This window comes from Peromyscus eremicus, chromosome 5 (assembly GCF_949786415.1).
Source record: "Peromyscus eremicus chromosome 5, PerEre_H2_v1, whole genome shotgun sequence".
NCBI lineage: Eukaryota > Metazoa > Chordata > Mammalia > Rodentia > Cricetidae > Peromyscus > Peromyscus eremicus.
The window spans coordinates 14,230,822-14,246,102 of record NC_081420.1 but is presented as its reverse complement, the minus strand read 5'-3'; the positions used below and the strand labels follow the sequence as shown (position 1 = coordinate 14,246,102).

The following is a 15,281-nucleotide window of genomic DNA, read 5'->3' as shown; positions in this document are numbered from 1 at the left end:
CAGTTGACTAACTCAGCTCCACTCTGGTCACCCTCTTCCTCCTCCTGCCTAGCATGGTGAGCAGTGCCTTAATCTGTCCCTTGGACAGCACTTAGACGGGAACGTCTGGAGAGGCACCCCAGGATCCAATGAGGAGAGACTACCCGTACCTCCTAAGGACAGAGACTGTTCTCTTGGCTATTAGTAATCTCTGAGACCTTAGCTTCACACACCCGCTCATTGCCTCAGTGTTTCAGAGGGTCAGCTTAGCTGTTGCTTTCTGGAGGAGGCATTTCCACTTTGAGCCACAGCTCCCAGGAAACTCTGGTATTTTTTGTAAGAGCCTTATGGGTACTGTGGTATTGTGTCTGCTTGGGCTGCATGTGGACAAGATGCCAATGGTAGGTGTCTGGAGGGAGTTCTGGAGGGTCCACCATGGGGCTTAAATATGAAGGCATGTAGTTCAGAGAGCCTTGATATGCTCCTGGCCTTGTCCACTGCTCAGGCTCTTATCACAACCCAGTGTCAGCAGTGGGCAGCACTTGTCCTTGCTTGAGTGCTGGGAATGACTAAGTCTGAGTGCTGTGTGGTAAGGAGCATCTTTTTGGGGTTCCCCCCCCCCCCCCGTTTTTTTTGAGACAAGGTTTCTCTGTGCAGTTCTGGCTGTCCTGGAACTCACTCTGTAGACCAGCTGACCTTGAACTCACAGAGATCCACCTCTGCCTTCCAAGTGCTAGGATCAAAGGTGTGCACCACCACCGCCTGCTTCTTTTTGGGGTTCTATGAAGAAGGTCAACAGTTTTAAAACAGGAACATTTCCTTGTCAGTGATCTGGTCACTCCTCTTACCACAGGACTTGGCTCTGAGGCTTTCACCAACTCTGGGGTCTGTGGGGCCTAGTCCTAACCTCTAGACACTGCTTGGGCCCTCAAGTAACTGGTGATTTATGGACATCTGTGGCTTTATGCTTAGTATTTGCTGCAGACATGCTGTGAGATCATTGTCTGAGAGTGTCAGACCAAGGCGCTGGCCTGAAGCTTTGAACCTTTCTTCCTTTGGCTCATGCTTAGCGACACAGCATGGAGAGTAGGATTCTTCAGAGGAGCTAATGTGAGCAATCTGATCAGGCTCGTCTCTGTTTGCGCCCTGCCCCGCTCATGGTTTTGTCAGCTTGTGTGATCTGCCTCCCTTTCTTCTTTTTCCTGCCTAAAGAACGGCGAGCTGATTTATGGTTGTGGTGATGCCCGGAGTCCTGTGGCTGACTTGAAGGAACTTGCACACCACCTGAAGCCTTTCTTCTTCCCTTCCAATGGCTTGGCCAGTGGGCCTCACTGCACGAGGGCTGTGATCCGGGAGCTGGTGCATGTTATCACCAGGGTGCTGCTGAGCAGCTCAGACAAAGGCCGAGCAGGTGCCCTGAGGCTTGGGCTCCAGGGCCCACGTGTCTGTGAAGCCAGCCCTTTCAGCAGGAGCCTACATCACCAAGGTAGGGTCTGGCCGTCCGCACTGGGTTGTGGGGCTACAGGGACACTAGACTATTCCTCCCCATTAGTAGTCAAGAGTGGCACCTATGAAGTGACCTTTGTGTCCAGCCTGACTTCGTGGTACCTCTGGGGGTGCTGTATAGCTCTGTCATGGTTCCACAGAATGAGGCTTAGCTGACTTAGAGGTCGAGACTTGCTTCTCACTTGCTAGGCTGGGTTTGTAAGCTGCTTGACACGCGTAGACTATATGGTTTCTAGGACTGCTGCCTGCACTGTGTTCTCTGCAGTGAGTCAGGGCTTTCAGCTGCACCTTCTTCCTTTGGATCATCATCTGGACTTTGGATGCAGATTTTCCTCAGCCTGCTTGTAAGACTAGAACTGAGACCAGGAGTCCTTTGTAGCTGGGCTGAGTGCTGTGGAGGAAGGACAGGCCTACAGGGTCTCTGGCTCCAGGTTGCCTTTCTGGTAAACAGGGGGGTGATCAGCCCTGCCACTGCAGTGCTGTGATGGCAACACCTGGGAGTGCTTTGAGTTTGACAGTGGTCTGTGTCCTTGAGAAACCCCACAGGCCTAGCCTTCCTTGTTGCTTCCCCATGCCAACTTTTTTTTTTTTTTTTTTAAAGATTGATTTATTTATTATGTATACAGCATGTATGACTGCAGGCCAGAAGAGGGCACCAGATCTCATTACAGATGAGCCACCATGTGGTTGCTGGGAATTGAACTCAGGACCTCTGGAAGAGTAGTCAGTGCTCTTAACCTCTGAGCCATCTCTCCAGCCCCTGCCAACTGTTTTTTAAATGACTTTTTAACTTACAAGTGAATGTTCTGGGGTTTGTTCTTGAAAGCTATTCCTTATTGTTGAAACTAAACCTATAGTCTGGGCACATCGCTGTAGAAGGTGTCTGGAAGGACACAGATAGCTGCCAGCACTCAGGCGATCTGGAGTCACCTGAGGCTTCTCTCTCAGACCTTCCTGACACTAATGTGCAAACAGGCCTAACTCATGGCTGAGCAATATTTGAAACAATGAAATCATACTCATGTTTTCTTGTAACCTGGTGTTTTTCTTAAATAGCATAAATTTATCAGCACATATAGTTTTTTATCTTTTAGCTATCATGCCTGGGGTAAGCATTCAATGCATGGACATTGCTATCTTGATACAGGGCATCTGTTGTGTGGCTGAGAGTATCTTGCTGGAGTGCCTGAATAGAAATTGTTTCCTCCCCCGTCTTCTGCTTTTTTTTTTTTTTTTTTTTTTTTTGGTTTTTCGAGACAGGGTTTCTCTGTGTAGCTTTGCGCCTTTCCTGGAACTCACTTGGTAGCCCAGGCTGGCCTCGAACTCACAGAGATCCGCCTGGCTCTGCCTCCCGAGTGCTGGGATTAAAGGCGTGCGCCACCACCGCCCGGCGTCTTCTGCTTTAGTTGGTTCTTTCTGAGAGACAGTCAGGGATGTCAGGCCCCAGTTAAGATGGAGCATGAGTGAAGGGTGGAGCTTTGCTTTCTCATTTGTGCCAGTGGTCTTAACCACTGTCCATCACTCTGCATGTTTAGTTGGTATAGTGGCAGCTAGACCTTGGCCTTCTTGATGTGGCCTTAATGGTTTTTGACTCTGGAAACATGGTCCCAGTTGGTCTTGACGGTTTGAGGATGTTGGTATGACCTTTTGCAGTTCTGGGCCTTGTTTCACGTAGAATGATTATCTTTAAGCTTACATATAAAATGATTTCTAGATCATGGGATGATGGAGTTAAAGGATATTCTGGGTAGATGTTTGGATAGCACAAGCCCAAAAGGAGAGGCAATGTCCCCATCTTTTTTGTGTGTAGAGCCACTGGGTGCTTAGGATGGTCTGTGCTCAGTCATCCTTGTAGCTTTTATGAGGTATGCAGCATCTGCCCTGAGTGCTAGCCTGGGGTCTAGGCTTTGTCTGTGATGCCTAGTGGTTAAGTCCAGGGTGAGCCCTGCTGTCTGGGCCGGCCTGGGTCTCCCTCCAGTCTTTTTGATAATGAACCTGCTCTCGTTCTCCCTGATGTTCTCGGTAGGAAAAAACACCCCAGAGCACTCGGGGTTACCGAAGGGCTGTCTTCTGTACAAAACCCTCCAGGTGCAGATGTTGGATCAGCTGGACATCGAGGGCCTCTACCCTCTATACAACCGGGTTGAGCGCTACCTGGAGGAGTTTCCTGAAGAGAGGTGAGGCTGGTGCCAGAGGAGGCTAGGAGGAGGCTAGGCTGGTTAAAGTTGCCTGGACTCCAGAACAAAACGAACTTCCCAGAACCTGGCTCCAGGAGGCCTATACAACCAACTCTCTGCCCAAGAAGTCCCCTGTGGGGTGTGTGTGTGTGTTCCAGGGTCCATATGAGATTAGTGGTCTGTCACTAAGACACTCAGAGAAAAAGAACATATAAATGTTACCATTCCAAAAGCCTATGTCGGGGCCTGGCCTGCAGAGGGCAGTGTTGTCCCATAGGTTGCTCTTAGAACACTGGCTTGGCAGCTCCTGAGTTTCTCTGACTAACCACATCTAGGACCCTGGGCCTGAATTGTGGGTCCCCAGGTCCACACCTGCAGTGTCTGATAGGCAAGATCCTCCTTATACCTCACTGGCCTTTGCCTAAAGGTGTGTGAACAGCTGAGGGCTAAGCCTTGGCTTCCCTGAGCCCTGGGGGTTGTTGAAGATCTTATGGTGCAGCATCAGGCTTAATGAGAGCAAGCGGTAGATCTCTTAGCTGGCTTTTAAAACAAAGCGAGTGATTGTTAGACTGTGCCAAGTGATACAGAATGCATCAGTGAGTGAAAGTCTGCAGAAGCTTGTCACCCTGTTTATTTGGTTTTGGTGCTTTTCATTCAGGAAAACATTACAGATAGATGGGCCTTATGATGAAGTATTTTACCAGAAGCTGCTTGATCTGTCTACTGAGGATGATGGGACAGTGGCCTTTGCGTTAAGGAAGGTGAGTAGACCCACTGGGAAGCACCATGCAGTCATAGAGGTTTTCCTACCCCTCCCCTCCACAGCAGTGACAGTCCAGAACTGAGATTTAAAAAGCAGATGGCTGCAGCGTTTCTCAGATGGGCTGGGGCAGCTGATGGAAATGCAGGTCTAAGTGGCATTTCTCTTGGTTCTGTTCTTCCCTGGTTGTCGCAGACCAGAGGTAGGCCTCAGTGCTTGGTGGCCCTGGGCCCCACCTTTGGGATCCTGATGACTATGTTCCCTGGTAAAGAGCTAATTCTGTGACTGTCTGAGGCTTGAGAGAAGGTTTGAGAAAGTCTTATAAAGCCAAGGCCACAGAGGTTGAGGTACAGAGTGGAGCTTTCTTAGGCTGGGGGAACTCCCAAGGGGAGCCTCTGGGTTACGGTGCAGCAATGGAGGCTGCCATGTGTAGCTGTGAGTACCTGGAGGAGGAAGAAACAGCAGCATGCCCTCCCTGTTCTAGAGGGAACAAGGCTTATTGCCTTGAAACGTTTATATACTTTTATTCTCTGAATGAACGTAGGTTACTTTTAAACTTTCTTAAAACTCAGGTAAATATAGTCTTATAGCCATCACACAGCTACCTAGACTGGCTGAAAGAAATCCTTTGGGAACATAGAAGTGCTGGTGCCTAGGAACTGGCATTGAGACAGGCTGCTGATAGTCAGATTTTCATGTCAAATGTACCCATCACGTGCCCTCATAGATACTTACCCCAGAGAAGTGAGGACTTATGCTCACCCTAGAACTGTACAAAAACTGTAGCAACCTCCGTTTTCAGTCCATGACTACCCTAAGTTAGAGAGGCTGGTGTGGCCACAGCTGCAGCTCCACTCCTTTTGTTGCATGAATGGATCAGGGGAGCTCTTCTGACCAACAGAGCAGTTCTCAATGGGCACATCGTGAGGACTGTGTGCACAGCAGTCTTTGAAAAAGACATGGATTTTCGGTTGCCAGGATTTGGGAAGGGAGATGCTTGTGAAAGTTCAGAGTCTCCATGGTGGTGGCTACAGAGACCATGTGTATATATGGACTTGGAGAATCTGACAGGTTATATATATCAAGGCCATGCTCACTTCTCATCATGATGCTACAGGCAGTTTGTGAGAGGTTGTTGTTGGCGGAAACTGGGCAGAAAGCTTGAGGGCTCAAGTTAGAGTGTGGAGCTTTGTGCTTGCACTCATTCTTTCTCTTTTTAAAATAATGTTTTTAAATTTATTTGGTGGGTAGGTGTGTGCCATGATGAGAATGTAGAGGTCAGAGGTCAACTTCAGTGCTGTTTTTTTCCTACACCATGAGGGTTTTGGGGGATTGAACTCAGGTTGTCAGGTTTGGCAGCAAGTACTTTTACCCACTGAGGTGTCCTACCAGCCCTCTTTTTCTCTTTTTGAGGCAAGGTCTCACTGTGTAGCCAGGGGTGGAGCTAGGTTGTCATTTCTTTGGCCTCAGCCTCTTGAGTGTACCACATCCGACTGCTCCGTTTCTCTTTAGGGATGGATATAGGTTTAGGTAGTTGGAACTGGAGACAGTGCCTCAGAAAGCTGACACTGAGGAGTGGTGAGCTGAAGGTGACCCAGTGCAGAAGCTCTTCTGCGCTCATTTTATCTAAGTAAACGGGGGTCTCTGACAAATACTGTCATCTCAGGACACTCAGGGCCTTCCTACCTCTAACTTGGTTGAGCACTGCCTGGAGGTAGAGGCAGTGGGCTTTCCAGGAAGGCCAGTTACCAGTGTTTTAGGTGAGGTGGCCGGCCCTCTTGTCTCTTGTCACTTAGCACTGCTCTTTAGTTCAGGAACAGCCATCAACGGGATACAAATGAGAGGGACTGTGTCTTGGGAAAGCTATCCCAGAAACGGGTGTGGGGAAGGGTGGGATGAGGCTCCCCATCAATGTGCTGACTTGTGTGTTCCATTACTTAGGAGCTTGTTTAGTCCTCCTTTGCTCCACTGGTTTGGACGTTACCCATTTGTATTCTTTCCATGGTGGCGGGTCCAATTCACTCTACATATTTCAATTGTTTGTGGCCCCAGCTGGCACATGATGTAGAACTTGGGGTCCTTTAATTATAGTTGTTTTTTCCCAGCGTGTGTGCACTTACCATTTGGTGTTCTGTTTATTTTAGGTTTTCTTTGGGGGTGCTGGGCAGCATGCTAGGCAAGCACTCTACCAGCTAGCTATAAATAAGACATTTTTCAAAGTCCCAGTTGAGGATTGTTTTAGATATGTTTGTCTAGATTCATTATTCATGTGTTGGACCCTTATCATTGCCTGACTTTCTCACCACTCAGATCAGTCCCCTTTGTCTCTTTTTTCTTTAGCAGCAATTTCATGCCATGTCCTTTACTCACAACCACATCACTTTAAAAAATACCCCTCAGCTGTCTCTGCCTCTGCAGTCCTGAGTAACTTCAGTCTTTCTCTAAGTGTTGAATGTAAATGGGACAGTCGTTGTGTGAGCCTTTGTGTCCAGCTTTGACTTATACAACTTTCAGATTTCACTACCTCATTCTCTTTCATGGCTTGAATTCCACTAAAGTGGACGTATTGTAATATAGACACCTGCTCATCTGCTGATGGACATTTTGGTGGTTTTCACTTTTCACTGTTAAAATCAGTGCTGTTGTAAATATTTGTGTACAAGTTTTTATGCAGCTATACATTTTTTTCTGTATTATGTCTAGGAGTGGAGTTGCATGTCCAAATGGTAACATCTTGTGTGTTGTCCAGGCTAGCTTCAAATTTGGATCTGTCTGCCTCCATCTCTTGAGTAGCTGAGATTACGGGTGTGCACCATACACCTGGTCTCCTACATAGTCTTTTTTGGGGGTGAAGTGGATGAGTGGTGTGTTTGATGGTCCCCATTTGCTATAGAGAGAGGCTTCTTTGAGGGGGTAGCTACAGATGTTGGTGGGTATAAGGATAAGATTGAGAATGTAGGAAGGAACTGTGCTCGACTGGCCAAGTGGCAGGAGTAGATTCTTTTCCAGGTGTGTGACCTCACTCACTGCCCCTGGGAAGCTGGCAGAAAGATCCTAAGAGCCAGAGTATGAGGAAGTTTCCTGTGAAGCGGTCTCTCCTAGAAATAACTGCATAAAAATCCCTGCAACACTGGCGATGTCAGTCGACATGTTGTAAGAAGAGCAAGGGGAGGTTTGCAGTGTCCCTCCCTGGACACAGAACTAGCGGCAACCAATGACTGCTGGGAGAGGGAGAACTAGCCCTAGTGGTTTTCCGGCAGAGTGGTCAGCGCTGAATCACACACACACAAACACCTAAAGATGGACTCAGCAGTTGTATTTATGTTTGTGCATATATACGTATGTACATACGTATATATGCATGTAAAAATAAAGAAAAAGAGGCTATTAACAGGAAAGTGGGGGGCTTGGGAGAAGTTTGAGGAAGGGAGGGGAAAGGAAAAGTGATTGTAATTCTATTTCAATTGAAAATTTCTTTTAAGAAATGAAGAAAAATGTTACTATTGATACTGTTTTACTTTGACCTCCTGCACATAAGCACCCCTGTGAGATGTTTTATAAATGAGTTTGTTTGGTAGATTTCAGTGCCATATACTCACAAAGACAAGATATTACTAGTATTTAAACATTTTCATTTTAACTTTTTGAGCTTTTATTTCATTACCTGTTTGGATAATGAAAAAGTAATACATACAGACTTCAGAAAAAATGTATAGCCCACTGAACAGAAGCCAACCAGAGCCCCTGTTGGAATTGCTCCTCAGTCTTCAGCTAAGAGCTAGTGGGCAGTCTGTAGCTGGAGTCTGGTTCAGTTCCCGTCCGACCTGTATTCCTGTGGAGTGCTTTGTTCTGCTGGGGCGCTTCACATATGGAGTCATGCTGTGCATGCTCTGTGTGTCTGGGGATGTTTGCTCTAGCAGTGTTGGAGCCGGGCAGCCTTTGCTGCACGGTCTGGTTTTCAGGGCTTTGCAGTGATCCATGAATGGGTGGACTTAGGACTTCCTACTTCACTGTCTGAGGCTATATTTTTTGGTGCCTCAGCATTAGAATTAGATACTTTCAGGTGTCATTTATCATTTCAAGTGGCTTTTTATCTTTGGATATCCTTTTTACCTTCAAATTTGCTTTTTCTGTATAGTAGAACTTCTCTAGATTCTTTTATTTTTGTTTTTTTGAGACAGTTTCTCTGTGTAGCCCTGGCTGTCCTGGAACTCATTCTGTAGACCAGTGGCACTCACGTGGGGCAAATTCCAAAGGCCTGGGTGGCTCCTGCCCTCAGCTTCCTCCCCAGCTGGTGGGCACTTGAAGCTGCAGGTTACCGTATGCAGAGTTCCGTAAAACCAGGAAAAACCTACACAGTTCCATTCCTGAAAAGGAGCTAATCCCGCCAGTCCCAGTGGTTCCCTGACCGGGAATCGAACCCCGGGCCGCAGCCGTGAGAGCGCCGAATCCTAACCACTAGAAAAGGGGAAGTGCTGTGGATATTGCTCTGTATAAATAAACACTGATTGGCCAGTAGCCAGACAGGAAGTATAGGAGAGACTAACAGAGGAGAATTGAGGGAACAGGAAGGCAGAAGGGAAACAGCCTGGAGCCACCGCCAGGACAAGGAAGATGTAAGGTACCGATAAGCCACAAGCCACGTGGCAAAGTATAGATTAATAGAAATGGGCTAAATATAAGAGTAAGAGCTAGACAATGATAGGCCTGAGCTAATGGCCAAGCAGTTTAAATAATGTAAGAGTCGATGTGTTTATTTTATAAGTGGGCTCCGGGACTGGCGGGACTTGGCGGGAGCTGGAGAGAAATTCTCCAACTACAGACCAGGCTGGCTTTGAACTCATAAGAGATCCGTCTGCCTCTACCTCCCAAGTGCTGGAATTAAAGGTGTATGCACCACCTCCTGGCACTTCTCTAGATTCTTGTGCTTCATATTTGTACCATTTCTTTTCCATCTTTTTGTATATTCTCTATGTCTTTGAATAAATAGACACAATATGGTTTTTAAAAATACTAATTTATTTTATGAGCATGTACACCATCTTTGTGTGGGTGCCCACAGAGGCCAGAGGGTGTTGGATCTCCTGGAATTGGAGTTACAGGTGGTTGAGCCTCCTGATATGGGTGCTGAGAACCAAACTTGGATCGTTTGCAAGAGCTGAAAGTGTTTTTAATCACTGAGCCATCATCATTCCAGCCCCTATAATTGGTTTTAAATATTCTGGGTGCCAGAGAGATGGATTAACAAAGTATTGGTAAATAAAGGAGCTGGAGAGATGTGTCATTGGTGAAGAGCCCTTGCTTTCTTTCCCTGGGAGAAGACCTTAGGTTCAGTTCCCAGCATCTACTTCAGGATGAATGGATGCACACAACCACCTGTAATTCCAGCTTCTGTGGATCTGTTGCTTTCTTTTTTGTCTCTGAGAGCACTTGCACGCACCTGTGCATATCCTCATATAGCTACACACACATACACACACACAATTTATAAAAGAAAAAAAAATCTATCCTGACATTATCTCTGTTACGTAGACTTACAATTTGAGACAGGGCCTCATGTTGCCCAGGCTGGCCTCAAACTTCAGGTCTTCTTGCCTCAGCCTCTCTAGTGTTGGATTTATAGGTGTATAATCACCACACCCTAAAACATCTTTTATTGTATCCTTTAGTGCAGGTCTGCTTGACAGTGAATCTTAGTTTTGTTTAATGATATAACTGATACTATTTTCTAGAGATGCTCTGGGACCTCTAGGGCTTGATGTCTTCAGTTTAGGAAAAACTTTGGCCCTAACTTTGATAGGCTTGTTTCTGTCTCTCTTTTAGGTTAGTCGCATACATGTTAGATGGATTCTCTGTCTTGTTAGCCCTCTGCTCAGTATTGTGTGGCTCTTTTCCTTTCCGTGCTACATTCTGGGTATTTTCTTTGAATCTTCTAGTTTAGCAATTTTTGTTGTTTGTTTGTTTTTTTGAGACAGGGTTTCTCTGTGTAGTTTTGGTGCCTGTCCTAGATCTCGCCCTATAGACCAGGCTGGCCTCTAACTCACAGAGATCCGCCCGGCTCTGCCTCTTGAGTGCTGGTATTAAAGGTGTATTCCACCACCAGCCAGCTAGTTTAGCAATTCTTTTTTGTTATTTTGTCTTTTTTTTTTCAGAGCTGAGGACCGAACCCAGGGCCTTGTGCTTGCTAGGCAAGCGCTCTACCACTGAGCTAACTCCCCAACCCCAGCAATTCTTGATAGCTTTTTCTTCTCTCCGGTCTGAGCCCCTAAGTCGTTACCTTTCTTTGTCCAGTTCATATCTCTGTGGGTAATTAGTGTTACACTTCTCAGAAAACAAAATGTGGGAATTACTGCCGCACTGCGTGGTCAGTATTCTGCCCTGCCCAGTGTTACATCCCTTTAGTTAATCTGATGAATGCTTAATGTTGTTTTTCTAAAAACTTTAAATGGCTCATTTTTATGGTTTCCAGTTCTCCTCAGAAGTTCTGTTTGGTCTGATTCTTTGAGTGGAGCAGCATGTGTGTCTGGTACTTCAACAGCTGCAGTCCCTTTGTGTACATCCGGGTCTACTACTGTGGAGTTGTTTTTCAGTTTTAGCCTTTTTTTACAAAACAAGACAGTTGTTATTTTTTTTAGAGCAGTGTCCATCTCTTAGCACAGGTGTAGGCTCTCACATTCCTTAGATGCTTTTTTGTTGGCTTTTACTCATGTTTACCTGTGTGTCAGAAATTGTATGTGTGCAATTATTTTAGAAATTACTTGTTGCCTAGCAAGTCTTTTTCAAGAAAGAATTCTAGGACTATGTCTGCCAAGAGGACTGGCAGACTGGTGTCATTGGGACCTCTCTTTGGGATTGATTGTTTTGAAGTAAAGCTGCAGTTCTTGGTAAGGCCTGCCAGCTCAGGCCCAGGGTTAATGGACTAGAGCAGCGGTCTGTATACTAAGAGAAGGTTCATGTGGGTCCTATCCTGTCAGCACTGAAGGTTGACCCTCCTTTGGAAAACAGGCCCAAATGCCTGTTGTCCCTGTCTTGTTAGCAGTGCCTCCCAGCAGAGATTTCTGATATTTCATCCAGTTTTTCCAGTTGGCTTTTGCCACTGAATTGGCTCAATAACCCATTCGAACAATACTTTAAGTGAAAATCTCACTGCTTGGTTTTGTGTCTGAGATACACACACATCCCTCCTCTGCACTGAAGATCATTGGTACAATTTGCATTTGATTTGTAGCAACAATACCTTTTCATATACAGGACATATATATTATATATGTAAATATTTAATATTTATATGTCAGGGCTGCAGAGATGGCTCAGCAGTTCAAGAGCACTGGCTGCTCTTGGAGAGGACCCCAGTTCAACTCCCAGGACCCACATGGTGGCTCACAACCATCTGTAACTTCACTTCCGATCTGATGCCCTCTTTTGGCCTCTTCAGGCACTGCACAACATGCAGACAGAGCACCTACACACATAAAAAATGTATATGGTGTCCAGCCTGGCCTCACATTCACTGCTGTTGCAGAGGGTGATTTGAATGTGTGGTCTTTCTGACTCCTCCCAAATGCTGGGATTGTAGGTGTACACCACGACAGCTGGATGGGACTTAGACATTCTCCATGTTGATGGTCAGATCGGTCATCTTTAGCTTTTAGACTAGGACTGTGTCATGTAAAGTTCTTGATAATTGTTTAGGTTTTAAACTGTCTCATATGGCTTGTTTTGTACCTTGGTTAGACTGGGTATGCCTTCAGGACATTTACTATTTAGCTCTCTTTTGGTCTTAGTCAGGGTTTCTACTGCTGTAACGAAACACCATGACCAAAAAGCAAGTTGGGGAGGAAAGGGTTTATTTGGCTTACACTTCAGCATTGCTGTTCATCAGTGAAGGAAGTCAGGACAGGAACTGAAACAGAAACAGGGCAGGATCCCAGAGGCAGAAGTTGATGCAGAGGCCATGGAGATGTACTGCTTGCTGGCTTGCTTCCTATGGCTTGCTCAGCCTACCTTCTTATAGAACCCAGGACCAGCAGCCCAGTGATGGCACCACCACCATCAGCTGGGCTCCCCCATTGATCACTAAATGAGAAAATGTCCTACAGCTGGATCTCAAGGAGGCATTTCCTCAGCTCAGGCTCCTTCCTCTGATGCTCTATAGCTGGTGTCAAGTTGACACATGAAATGACCCTGTACACTTTTTGACCGGACTTCTGCTTAGGTATCACGAAATAACACCTTTCTACGCTAACTGGAGGGTGTGTGGATGGGAGCTGGGTGTCTCCTGCTTCCAGGTTCTTCAGGCCCAGAACAGCCAGCAGGCCTGGTATGTGATCTGCTCCTTCCTCTCCTCCCTGCCTCAGGGAAGTGCAACCTGAGGTTTTCTCAGGGCAGCACCCCTGCCTCTGTGAAATCAAAAGGAATGGTTCAGAGGGAGAAAAGAGAGTACTTTGTGTCATCAGTTTGATGCTGGGGCCAGTGATGATGTGTAAGGCCAGTTCCTTTTGTGCAGTTGATTTTTATGAAAGTAGAAGCTGTTTCATCTAAAATACTCAAAAGATGCACCAAGGTCCAAAGAACAAAAGGGATTGAAAAACTTCCTCAGATTGTGTGTTGGAGAGGTGACCATTGTGGACACTATCTTTGGTCTCTCCCTACGTGCCAGTCACATGTAGTATTGGTACTGTTGTTTCCTACAGACACCGTGCAGGTTCATGATGCAGAACTGAATTTGCTTGACTTGTTCTGTGGAAGAGCTTGGTTCAGAAGCATATGCCTGTGCTTGGGACCAGCCCTGCCATCACCTGGCGGGTCTGTCTTCAGTTTTTTCGTTATACAGTGGGATACCTCACTGCCAGCTGAGGATGCAGAGTTCCTAGATTCACAGCCCTAGAATGTGTGCACTGTTGCTATACTCATCATTCCCCCAAATATCCTGCATGCATCTTCTAGAAGGTACAGAGTGGTAACTGCTGAGGACTCAGTGTAGTCCACATATTGAGAAGCTGCGGCAACTTTCTGCTTCCTCCTCCCCCAAAGACAGAGTCCCAAGTCTCAGGGATCCAGCTGGGGTCCATGTGCTTACAATGAGAAGTGAAAGGATAGGGTGGGGGGCTGGTGTGTGTATTGTCACAGGGACTAGTTCCTACTGTATGTCAGGCATTCTCCTAACTTTACCCTCAGGTTTTATCACAGGAAACAGTTGCTTTACTTGGTGGAGAGGCTTTGTGACTTGAAGCTGCCCTTTCTCTCCTCCACAGGTGCAGCAGTACCGAGTAGCCATGACCGCCAAGGACTGTTCCATCATGATCGCACTCTCCCCTTATTTACAGGGCACAAGGTGAGGCACCATTGCATGACATCTATCTCGGTCTAATGGTTCTGTGGACGATGATGGCAAGGAGGCTCCATATTTAGAAACCCTACCTGATGGGGCTACTGTATCTTTGTTTGACTCTCGAAGGCCTTCATTTTTTTCTGAAGGATAGGAGCTTTTGTGTGTGGGTGGGTGTGGTTTTTTGAGATAGGGTTCCTCTGTGTAGCCCTGGCTGTCCTGGAACTTACTTTGTGGACCAGGTTGGCCTTGAACTCACTAAGATCCACCTGCCTCTGCCTCTAGAGTGCTGGGATCAAAGGTGTGTGCCACCATGCCCGGCTAGATGTGAGCTTATTTATTATTTATTATTTATTTTATTTATTTATTTTGGGTTTTCGAGACAGGGTTTCTCTGTGTAGCTTTGCGCCTTTCCTGGATCTCGCTCTGTAGACCAGGCTGGCCTCAAACTCACAAAGATCCACCTGCTTCTGCCTCCCAAGTGCTGGGATTAAAGGCATGCGCCACCACCGCCCAGCGAGCTTATTTATTAACTCTTATTCTCTAGAAACTTGTGATTTAATTAAAGGCATTTCTGGATAATAACAGACTTATCCATTTAAAAATGATTATTATCGTATATATTTCTATTTCTATTAATATCTCTTAAATTTAGAATGCTCATTATTGTTTTATAAGACAATACTCTAGTAACTTAGAAGCAGTGGAAATAATGTGGCAGATTCCTTTCAGAGGAAGCCCAGGCTCCATCCAGGTCAGAATGCTTGAGCCTTTTACAGGTTGCAGAATGTACTAGCTTTCACAACTGTTACTGTCCTTTTTAAACCTCTCCAACAGTGTATTGTTATTCTCACTCTTCTTCTGAGTAACCAGCATGTTTGCCACCACTCTCCCCAAATGTTTGGCTAGTTGGAGTCACCTCCCCTAGCTTTTAGTGATCCAGGCGGAGCCCCATCCTCTTGGAGTTAGCATCTTCAGCATTGATCTTCAGGAGTGCCAAACCCTACAGACTTCTCTGGAGTCCTCCACATATGACCTGTGTTCCTGGGTTAGGGTGATCATCCATCTTTCTTATGTTTTTGAGCTTCATGGTTTCCAGTCAGGTTCTCTGGCACATACAGCACTGTCTACTTTCTGGTACAGCATGCTGAGGAGCATTTATAGGGCATAACTGGTGAAGGCAGTTGACTCTGTTTAGTTATCCTGTCACCCTCTAAGAAAGACCCAGAGCTTAGCTGTGAGGAGCCCTTCAGTGGACTAAGGCACTGTGCTAGATGAGGGCCACTCCCAAACCTGGCCAAGGATGCGGTGGGAAAGGAAGTGCTTGAATGCAGGGTGCTGCTCAGATGGACACTGATTCAAAGGTTGACAGCTGAAGGGCAGACTTGTGAGTCATCCCCTGCACCACCAATGTGTCTATTTGTATGGTGCACAGTTGTGTCATCTGAGAAAAGCTGAAAGCTGGGGTCCATTTCCACACCCTGATCAACTGCCCAGTAATCAACATTTGCTGTGGGGTCATAGGGGCGTG

At 46.4% G+C, this 15,281-nt stretch overlaps 1 protein-coding gene across 4 annotated transcripts in view; it reads left to right on the top strand.

Annotated features, from left to right (window-relative positions):
• Ippk (inositol-pentakisphosphate 2-kinase) overlaps nt 1-15,281 on the top strand; it is a 65,143-nt gene that overhangs the window by 24,872 nt on the left and 24,990 nt on the right. For all 4 annotated transcript variants that reach the window (XR_009379276.1, XM_059262966.1, XM_059262967.1 and 1 more), the window contains exons 9-12: nt 1,192-1,465; nt 3,512-3,662; nt 4,321-4,423; nt 13,677-13,756. Coding sequence is in view for 3 of the 4 variants with exons in the window: in XM_059262966.1 (XP_059118949.1) it covers nt 1,192-1,465; nt 3,512-3,662; nt 4,321-4,423; nt 13,677-13,756 (608 nt within the window). In the remaining variant the exon portion in view is untranslated. The remainder of the gene's footprint in view (nt 1-1,191; nt 1,466-3,511; nt 3,663-4,320; nt 4,424-13,676; nt 13,757-15,281) is intronic.